The following is a 12,055-nucleotide window of genomic DNA, read 5'->3' as shown; positions in this document are numbered from 1 at the left end:
AATAAGATAAAATTTATTTTGCAGTATTTTTATTTTTTCTATAGTGTCCGTTCAAAATATTTTATACGTGTATAACATCTATGTGCTCTGTATTAACATAATCAAGCATTCAAACTGTGTTTCGCATTAAAAGAAATATATTTTTTTAAGAATTAATTAAACTGTTCACTTATCATCGTTTACAAGCCAAATATCAGATGTGCAGTCGCCACCAGGATAACGCATTTCATGTGGCAATGTTGGTCCAAATGGTTCATTACCGAATTGAACAAAAAAATCTTCATTCAACTTCATACCTCCGTTCTCGACATCAATATCAATTTGACAGATATGACCACCCTTTTCAACCATTTTGGGATAGAACTGTAATAATATATAAAATAAATGAAGAAAGAATTTGAATTCATTGTACTATTATTCAATAATTACAATTTTATCCCACGGTGAATATAGTGAACTGGATACATATAGCCTTTTACCATCCAAAGACAATTGCATCATTTGCGGTCCACCCTCTAAACGATGTCCCTTCAAATAACAAGGTGGTGGGCGTTCCTATATATAAAACACATATTTAAATTTTATAATTTACAAAGGAAAAAGCATTTGATAATTTTACATTTAGCTCTTCATCTTCGATGACTTTGACTTCCGTCAAGTCACTGCAAATGGCACCACCCAAAAATATTTGGCCAGTAAGTTTCGGATTTTCTGGATCAGTTATATCATACTGACGTAAATCACCATGACGCCAACAATTTACATACAAATATTTGTCATCTAGCGATATGATAATATCCGAAATCATACCTCCCATTGGTGTTGCAATACCATCGCCAGTATCCACCAATTTACTAGGTATGTCAATAACTTTCTTACATTCAAATTCATCAGAGTCTGGTTTCTTTTTGAAATAATAAACATTAGCGAATAATGCGCAACCAACGTAACCATCTGGGCGCTTTGGGTCGTGCATAAAACGTATTTCCAATGGTGTAAATCCCTCCAAACCAAGATCTATAGTTTGGTATAAAGTACGAGTTGACCATTTATAGAAATGTATACGGCAACCGTATTGAGTGAGATCATCTAGATCCTCATTTTGCCAGCCACTAAGATGGTATATATGTAATATTTGATCGTTAATATTAATTTACATATAAAGGATATAAAATACCGTCTAAATTTGTTGGGTGCGCCCCATTCAGAGGCGACCATTACATCATAATAAGGCTGATACCAAAAATCATAGCCGCAAAGTGCTTTTTTATTGCCTTTAGTCCAGGTTCCCTTGCAATTGAATTCAGAATCAAAAATAATGAAATCACCTTTAGCATAGCCATCAGCATCACCCAGAGTGGATATCATTATATTGCCATCCGCTAGGCAGTGTGTAGTGTGCAGAGCTGTTACATTTTGGGCTTTAACTACGCTGCCATCGATGACCTTGCAAATTTCTGGCTTACGAGGATCTGTCACAACATCCACAACATAAACAAAGTCTGAATTTATTGCCGGTAAAACTAACTTGTCTCGCTTTGGTATCTTTTTGGCATTCTTGTCAACATAGTAGCAGCTCGAACAAGCGTTCCAACCGGAGTGATGTAGTTCGTTTCCAGTGCGATTAGTAAACGTTCGATGTATTACCTAAAATGATATGAAAAGAAATTATAGAGAAATTTATTTGAGTTTAGTATTAAATAAAAGTATAAGACACTCACCTGGCAATATGTGGGACTTTCAGGATCAACATCAACTGTTGATAGATAATCACCATGTGGCTCTTCTTTGTTCGGTTGCACAGTTACGGTATACAATAACTTCTCGCGAGGTCCAGTTTTCATAGCATCCAATGGAGTTGGATATCCAGGGCCATGACAACAGTCTACAAAATAAAAATAATTTTTAAAATAATTTGAGAAAGTTCAGATAAGTGTTTTAAATTGATTACGCGTTATCAGTATTCCCCCATTTCAATTGATGATTTTTTTTTATCTTCAATACATTTTAATCGAAAAACAAGTGAGGCGAATAGTTTAACAAGAATTTCAGCAAATAATAAATAATAAACTAAGCTTCAATTTTATTTTGAAATAATTTTGATAAACAATTTGTGGCACTTAAATTGAATTTATAATTTTATTTTAATATTATTAATATGTATTATCATATAATTATTTTATTGTCAGTATATTCTATTTTTATTTTAATTAAATGATTTGAAATTTTAAACATGCAATTTTATTTTCACAGATGCTATGGGTAGTGATTTTGACTTTGTTTTTATACCCTACACACATAATTACGGAATAGATTTAATTTAGTTTGCGGAGATGTTTCTGAAGCGGAGAGGATTAAGACATCGGGGAGACAATATAATGAATAGTTGTAAGCTAAGGAGACAATTTTCTAAGCGGTGTCCTTCTATTTGCCTGCCTGTTCGTGTGTCTGTCTATATTTCTACCTGTGTATCTGTCGGCGCCATTAGTCTATGGTCTATCATTTTCTGAGTTAGTCTATTGTAATTTTGCACATGAACTTTTTGCAAATGGAAAATTTGGCGAAATGACAAAACTGCGTATATGATATGGTATAATGTATAAAAAGTAAGTGTTAAATAATTAGAACTAACTTTTTTATTATTTATATATATATTTTTTTTTTTTGAAATTTATATTCTGAATTGAACTGATTTTAGGTAAAATTTGATAATGGGCCTGTTCCACGAGATACCCGTAGTAAAATTCAAGTAAAATTTCGACGAAAATTTGCTGGTGGAACGCACTTATGTATACTCGTACACAGTGTTACTCAAAGTTACTACGAGTAGCTCTTGGAATAGACCTAATATTTTATGCAAGTTGCAACTTAGCATGTTTTATGATAGAACTGACTAATTTGCTTAATAGAAACTAGTATATTTGGTAGAAAAATTTCGAATAAATATTATTTTAATTAACTGAATTTTTGGCTGACCATACAGCTGTTTCGAATATTGCCAAATATCCATTATCAAAGGTCTTGGAACTATTTCTTTATTTAATTATGCGCAAATAATTTTTTTGGAGTCTGCAAGTACCAAGGGTTAAACTCGTGCCCTACCAAATTTGAAGCTCAGAGTCAGTGTTCATGACTGACCCAAAGTCATACTTGGATATTCTGACTTGGCGTTTATTAACAAATTCACTTGCTGTGTTATATTAGAATGAAATTATGAAGCTGTAGAATAATTGAATTAATTAATTATGTTTATACTTTCGTTTGTTAAATATTAATACTGTTCTTTTTTTAGATACATTATTTATTGCAGGGTTTTATATTATTCTTTCTTTTTTTAATCTAATATTTTATAAAAACTGCCGATTTAGATATGTTTATTATATTATATTTTATATATAGATATATCTATAATTTTAAATGAACGTTAGTATATGCCCATAATCTCACCTAATCTAAATTTCATCCATTATTATGGTATGTGCTTACAAAAAAGTGAATTGATATATTTTTTATTTTTTACTAAATTACCTGATTTAGTTGTTAAAAATCTAAAAATGAACTAAATATAATTGCAAAAACTTATATTATATATGACATATAATGATATAAATTTAAAGTTCTAATCTAAAACCGTTTTCTAATAAATTTCCAGCGCGTTTGTGTGAAGAGTATTTTAGCTTCGGTTCCGCTGAAGCCATCTTTTTTACTTGTTTTGTTACAAAATTTTTTGAATATGTAATAACTAGATATTTTTTCAAATTAATATTCTAACAATGTTTTTCTTTAAATACTATAAAAATTAATTTTTATTTATTGAAGAATGTATAGCATAATACATTCTTAGCAGATTTGGTTTTAAGTAAACCAGTTGCGGTGAATACCAGTGACAGACTCCAATATCGGTCACAGGCACAGCATGATACGTGAAGAATTAAAATACCGGAAGACTTCAGCATAGACTTCAGTATTTCACAAACAAATCTGTTTATCTTTCAAATCTTTAAAGCAACTAAATCAAAGTGCAATAGGTGTTATGCTGTATATGTTTTATCTAAATTATTCATATGAACGTTGACGTACCGATAGCAATGGCAACGTTCAGCCAGAAGCTAAGCGTCGAATTCGGTGAAATGAGACGCCAATGATTGTTCTTAGAATAACACAATAATCAGTGACTCTCAAGAGTAACCATTAAGTAATTTCACACATATATAGTTTTTGTATTTATTAAATTAAATTATACATAAAAAATACTGTTTTTAATAAAGATAAATAAGCCGCAATAGATGTTATATTATCTATGTGTCATCCAAATCACTTATTTAAACGTTGACTTACTGACAATTTCGCTTAAAGCTCTGAATACCGGGTTAATCCAGAAAATATGAAAAACTTCACGAAATCTTACGAAGTACAGTTTAAGAAAATATTTGACTACTTACAGATATCAAAAGATAGTGTGAATACGATTTCGCTTATACATTTAATGATACCGAATGGGTAATCGCTTTTTATTATTATTTTTTATTATTTTTACAAATAATATACATATATTTAGTGCATCTTCTTTTAACAAACAATAAGACAAACGAAAATTTTTTTTTAATTTTAACAATAACAACATAACACCATAATTTTTATTTTTGTAATATAATTGTCTTAATATATCTGTAAAATAATATAAATAAACCTTATACTTTGATCCTTATTTGAATTACATTAGAAAAAATTATAGGTGATTTATTAATGACAACAAATAATGCCCTACAATTGACTAAGAAAGAAATAATGGTTACTTTTCAGGGAGCTTAATTTTCACTGAAGACTCGACAATCAGGTCTTTGTAATAAAATTATGAATACAAAATTTCTGTCTAAAGAATTAACGTAATCTATTAACCTTCCATTATCTTTATATTATTATATATTATATATATATTATTTGCTAATGTTAGCAAACTAAGCTTTAACTAGGAAAATTTGTAGATTTGGGTGGACACTTATATACTATGGTGCGTCAATAATTATTCTCATTTGAAGAATTTCAATATGTTTTGAAATTTAAATTTAACATAAATTTAAACTTTAAACTTTTATTTTTGTAAATAATAAGTTTAAGAATATGTTGAATGCAGTTTTATATTTAAAATATTACTTTATGTCTTTTGAAAATAATTTGAAAGGTTTTCAATAAATTAAAGTATTTTGCCGCTATTACATAATTAATATATATTGTTATTTAATTTTTATATAATTATTGCAAATAATTACATCATTAAAAATATTAAAATATTATTGTCATCCACTATTATTTTGTTAAAAAATTATTCTAAATTTTCAGTGAAATAAACACTAAAACATTAACCCATCTTATCTGATTATGTTCTCCGACTGTTAATTTTAATTTAAAAAATAAAAACTTGTAATTTTTAGGTTTAGCAATCTTTTTCCAGTGAAAGTGTACTAGATCTTAAACATCTCTTAGTACCATTGTTACTACTCACATTAAATAAGTACAATACTGACGAATTAAAAATTTCTTATACTTTACAAAACACTATATTTACTTTAAAATACAAAATAATAAGTTAAAAGAAATATTCCCAGGCAAAAATTGGGTTATACTTCTGTTGGTAGTAAATTTCTGTAATCTACGAAAAACACAATCTAGTTAATATGATTATTTTAATCACATTAATGTTTGCAAAAACCACTTAAGATAGTTATTCTAACCAAACCTTTAAGAAAAATATATTTTTTAATAAGAAACTTAATTTGTCTACTCTTATATACCAGTGTCAAGTATAGATTTCAATGGGTTGAATCTTCTCTTCAGAACTTTTATTGTAAGTAAACACCTGCTGTGGTATCTCTAGTTATTATTTGTTAATTATTTGTAAAAGCTAAAATTTTTAATCTACAATATATATGTTATATATGACACTACTATATAGTATATACAACTATATATCAGTGTTGAGTTTATCAAAAGAGATGAGTACGAATGATTACATTTATTGTTTACATTTAAGTTTAAAGTGATTACGAGTATTTTCCTGGCTCTAAGAAGTAGGAAGACACCGTTTCAGAGACTATTATTATTATTATTTTACTATAATGTTGTGTCTTTAACTTTATTCCAACTTACGTTTTTCGGTCATATTTTATAACAAAATATTTTTAAATAATTATTTTTATTTCACTTCACTTATCGAGGAACGCCTCAAAAGTCGAATCAATCGCAAGTGTCAAGATCCAAACGGGCACTGAATTCGCAGAGAACTTGTTTCCAATGGAAATGCTTTTGCCTTTATAAAGAACTTTGTTGTTGTTTGTTGGTGTTGTTTGCCGGCGAGAGTGAACACATTTGGAAATGCGATAACAGGTTCACACATACACACACATACACATATTATAAATATTTCAATTTCTTTATTTAGTGTCTGCACTATGCGACTACAGTAGTGAGCTACGTTTTGCTGATTTTACATATATACTAAGTGATTAATATAAAGTTTTTAAATAATATAAAATCTGTTTACAATGCAATTTAATTTATTATTTATTTGATATTTTAAACAAAAATCAAATCAAATATAAATGTTCTATATATTTGGAACATATATTTGTGTGGAATACGTACGAATAGTTCTAACAATTAAATTATTCATTAAACTGTTAAGTCATTGTTGACATAATAAATTTAATTTTACAAAAAAAAAAAGATTGCAAAATAAATAAAAATATATTTAATGGGGAATAAATGCAAAATAAACAAAAAAAAAACAATTTCAAGCAAAACACAAACAAATAGTTTTGTTTTTGAGAATATCTTTTCTTCATTATATATTTTTTCATTAAGTATATATTTTATAATTAAGTATATATTTTTTTCGAATGTTGTTGAATACCCTATACTCTGCAACGTTTCAATTATAAATAATTATGTGATTTTTATATTAAGATTAATTTAATTCAATTGGTTTACAGTAAAAATATAAACACCAGTTAGGACTTAAAGTAGTTTTACAAAAATAATAAATATAATAAATTAATTTTTTCTATTTCTCCAAATAATAATTAATTAACAAAAATAATTAAAAAACCAAGAAACATAAAGACAAAATGTAATTATTGGTATTGATTTCTAAACAGTTAACCTTTTTTAAGTTACACGTAAATAGAGGAGTACTGCATAAACTAGTATCTTTACACCAAATTGAACTTTCCAAAAATAGTTCTTATATATTCTATGTAAAAAAAAGCATTTATTAATTAAAAAAGCACACTTGCAACATCTATAAGCTTTTTCGTAAAAGAAATAAAGATTCTCTTTCATTTTTGCTAATAATATATTTCAATTATATAGTATCAACATTTTCTTTGTAAGTAGTACATATCCACAGCAGCAGGCAGTTGAGGCACCGGTAATTTTTTTAACACCTTGACCTGCTCTATCATTTCTAAAAATTTTAGCACAATATCTCTTTGAACTTCCTTATGTTAAAATAATATACATATCTTGATGGGTAAGTCAAAAAGTTTCTAAATTTTATATAGTATAAAACTAAGATAAACATATATAAACTAAAAAACTGGTTTTGTTCCAGAAAGCTCACAGAAAATCTTGAAATATTGAATTCACTGCTAATGAAAGGTGAATTAAAAACAATGAATTAATGACAGAATATCGTTTCTGTCTGGAAGGGGAAGAAACTCCTAGTCAAATAACTTTGCTCGAGACTACGAAGAGAATTTGCTGTTCTCGCTGATAAACAATATACTCTGCACTTTTATTATTCAGTCAAATTGCGTTGTCTTATCTCTATCGGTGACTTACTGGAGTTACTAGTGAAAGTCAAAGATTAATTAAGCACCATTATCGTTATAAAAGATCTAAAGATCTTTTCTTCATGAGAAATTTTAATAATGCTCTTTCATCTGCTAAACCATGGACAAAGTAACTATATTTGGTGTTATTTGCATAAGTAGTGCTATAACATTAAATTTTCTGAGGATATGCATTCCTGCAAGTTTTGGTGCTCACAGTTAAGGTGCCTCATTACATAAAAGTAGATGCGGTGTGGTATATACGCAAAAACTCTTAAGTGATGAAGAAATCGGAGATGAAATAACTATCGTGACAAAGAACAACTGGCACTCTGAGTACACCTACAACTATTTAGACAATTGTGGTCGAAAAAAGGACAGCGGCTTTTTAAAGTTTAATAAAAATAATAAGATTATAAGAAAATAATAATAATTATAAGTTATGTCTTAAATGGTGAATGTATGATTAGATTGTAGAATTTCTAGTGAAGACAATTGTGGTCGAAAAAAGGACAGCGGCTTTTTAAAGTTTAATAAAAATAATAAGATTATAAGAAAATAATAATAATTATAAGTTATGTCTTAAATGGTGAATGTATGATTAGATTGTAGAATTTCTAGTGAAGACAATTGTTATCAAAAAAAGGACAGCGGATTTTTAAAGTTTAATAAAAATAATAAGATTATAAGAAAATAATAATAATTATAAGTTATGTCTTAAATGGTGAATGTATGATTAGATTGCAGAATTTCTAGTGAAGACAATTGTGGTCGAAAAAAGGACAGAGGCTTTTTAAAGTTTAATAAAAATAATAAGATTATAAGAAAATAATAATAATTATAAGTTATGTCTTAAATGGTGAATGTATGATTAGATTGTAGAATTTCTAGTGAAGTTATCGCTTTGAAACCCTGTAGAAGCTTTTAAGTGAGTGACATATGTACGGCGATGGCTACCCTGATGAGAAGAGTAGTTAGTTGTTGGTTAATGGTCGTTTGCATGAAACTTAAGTGAACTAATTATTAATAATTAAAATATTGAAATAACTCTTACTATACTATAAAATATATTTGTAATTACACACAATAACGATAAATAGAGTGTATTGAATATTATATCACATATGATGACATTCTAGGTAGAGTTCTCCCTAAGCAAAGTATTATTTTTCAGTTAATTTTTAGTTATATTTCCAGTTAAATCTTGACAGAAAACAATTGAGTTGACTAATCCGGTTGACATAGGTTTGTTATTGAAATCAGATGACATATAGTGGAGCAAAATACACTTTTTGAGAAGGAAATTAAAGCATTTAAAAAACAAAAAAAGTATTTCTAATGCGAGTTTCTAAATAAACATTCGATTTTTAAGGTAATTTAAATCGATTTCAATTTCAAATCGTTAATTTAAAAGCTTCTCAATACCTTTTATGGAATTTAAGGTGAATTGCTTTCCTGACAATATGGAGATATCACATATTAACTGATAATTATTCAATTTTTAAACTAACAGTCACAAAGATTTAACTAATATTTAGCTAATATTTAGCAAATTGACTAATTTTATTAACAATAATTTATAAAAATTTCAAGTGAATTACTCATCGCTATAAGAAAAATTTCTTAGAAAATAAATGAGATTATTAAGAAGCATTAACTCACGCCTAAAAACATGCTACGATTTTGTTCAACTTCCGAAATAATAAATATTTTATTAAGATATTTTTTAAGCTCGATTTCATTCATTTAAAAAGGATTGCTTTTTATGTACAATGGTTCTAATAAGTAAATTTTACATATAATATATTTTCGATTCCTTTAAATATTAATTGAAATTCATTTTAGATTTTATTAAAATAAATTCGTAACAATAGAATTTGAAATGAACTCAAATGTAGATACAAATAATGTAGGATGTTAATATAATGCATCCTTTTTAGTTCCTTAATTTTGAAAATAAATTATTTAAATGCATTAACTTTCATTGTATTTTTTAAATTCTTAAACAATTTTCAATTTAAATAATAATGAATTAATTGCATTCCGATTCAGTTACCATTTTAAGCTTTCGGAATTTGAAAAAGGATATGACATTTGCATGTAGTGTCTTTCATATGCATTGAAATGCAGTTTTAATGAATGAATGCAAATTATGAAACAATTACCAAAACGAAGATTTAATTTATTCATAATAATAAATGTCAATATGGTGATTGATTGGCATACTAAATTCAATTAATTGTTTCAATGTAAATTTTAAAATGAACTAAAGTATTGAATAACAATGAACTTAAGTTATATTATTCCTTGTTATATTGGAAAGGTTACTTTAAAAATTTAAATGAATAAATTACTTTTATTAATCAAACTATGAAACAGCGGATATATTTCACTTAAACCAAATATATTTATTTTCATTTGTCGGCATTTGTTGTGGTAATGCATATATGATTTATTAATATTTTATTATAACCAAAATTCGTAGAGTTCATCTAAACTCTATTTAATTAAGTATGACAAAATAAGAAGTATATATTGGTCACTGTATCACTGCTACTTTTTTACAAAGGAAAAAGTAACTAACTCGGTTGGACATATTAGTAAAAGTTCTAGGGATATACAATAGGCCTATTGGCGGAGAAGGTGTATCCCTAAGTATTACAATAATATATGCATACATATAAACGCGTACTTTTTTTGTAAGCTTAGTTACAATAAAATGTTAAGATATTTTACGAATTTTAAGATTATTTTCTCTCTGGTTCATCATGGGTTAGATATCAAATAACAATTTGAAGACAAACTGATAAGAAGTATCTTATGAATCTTTAATTCAAATCAAGTGTAAATAATGAAAATAAAATATACTTTCCTCAGATCCGTGTAATTCTGACATGGAAATTAACTTAAGAGAAAAGCAGTTGTATTATTTTTGCACAAATTTTCGAAAAATATAGACAAGAACTTTTGAGTTCAAAACAAAATTAGTTGTCTTAAAGCTTTCAGTTTCTTTGCAAACCAAAGAACACTTTTCCAAGGAAGAAATATCTCGAATTATAAAAAACTACGCTCATCGCATATATATCGCACACAAACCCACTGATTACACATTTGATATCTTCTTCCAACACTTTTACAAGGCACTTTTACAAGGCTGAGAAGAAAATTTTTGAAAAAAGTCTTATATATCTATGACAGGACATAGTACATACGCGCCTTTTTTTTTAACTCGTAATAAATATTACTTATTGTCATTCATACCTGATAGATTGTAATAAAATAAATGCATTCAAAAAAAAAAATCTTTGTACTTAAAATATGTCATAATTTTGGACCATGAATTGTTCATCGGAGTCAAATCTCTTTTTCCAGAAACAGTGTTTTGAAGTCTGCGAACAGATAGTAATCGCTACTTGGGTACAAATCTGGTGAATACGATGGGTGCTAAGCAATTCGATGTGTAATTCGTGTAATGGGGTACCCAACGTTTTGTAATATGGTATTATTTTTTGGTGAAAGAAACGACCTCTACCCGCTCATCAGTAGCAAAAAGCTCAACATAAAGAATAGAGTTAACATATTCAAACAGATTATTAAACCAAGTCTACTCTATGGCAGTATTGCTTTTTGCCAAGCGTCAAACTCAACATTAAAAATTCTTCAAATAGCGCAAAATATCGCCTTAAGAAAACTGGTTAACGCCCCATGGTACGTAAGAGGAACGGATATCCACAAAGATCTGAGAGTCGATTCAGTCGAAAAACATATTAAAGAGCGTGTACTGAAATTGTTCAATATAATTGACAGTCACAATAACCCAACACTCAGCAACCTAAAAATTCAGCGAAATCTGATAAACTCAGGCAGATACAAAGACATCAGATCCGTCATATTATAACGCCTCGTATTTAGTTATTCTTAGTATGACTTAAAACTGTCCACAGATAAAATAGAGATAAGGTGCCCTCTGCGGTGAAGGCTCTTGCGACATTTGACCAGAGATGTAACATCTGGTACTACGGGGGTCAGTGGCTCACAGCTTCGGCTGGACTGACCAGTGGATGTTGGATTCGTAGTGGCTGATGGTTAATACCCAAACTTACGCTGGAAGAATCTTTAGTTTCGGTTTACATTCGGCGTGGAGTTGCGTATTCACCACCGATGCATGTGTGAAGAACACCGTGATGTTAAGCCTACACGACAGAAAATCACGTTAATAATATAGA

The 12,055-nt window shown here is 28.1% G+C and overlaps 1 protein-coding gene across 1 annotated transcript; it reads right to left on the bottom strand.

Annotated features, from left to right (window-relative positions):
* On the bottom strand, nt 1–6,288 carry LOC119683608 (methanethiol oxidase-like). The gene is made up of 6 exons (XM_038097387.1): nt 6,148–6,288; nt 1,722–1,885; nt 1,178–1,647; nt 620–1,112; nt 430–555; nt 1–363 (listed from the first exon to the last, which is right to left on the bottom strand). Exons 1-6 carry the CDS (start codon nt 6,158–6,160, stop codon nt 166–168), a joined length of 1,464 nt encoding a protein of 487 aa, XP_037953315.1. The 5' UTR covers nt 6,161–6,288; the 3' UTR covers nt 1–165.
* Nucleotides 6,289–12,055: the final 5,767 nt, after the last annotated feature.

Source organism: Teleopsis dalmanni, chromosome 2 (genome assembly GCF_002237135.1).
Source record: "Teleopsis dalmanni isolate 2A chromosome 2, ASM223713v2, whole genome shotgun sequence".
NCBI lineage: Eukaryota > Metazoa > Arthropoda > Insecta > Diptera > Diopsidae > Teleopsis > Teleopsis dalmanni.
This window is presented reverse-complemented; position numbering and strand designations above follow the sequence as displayed.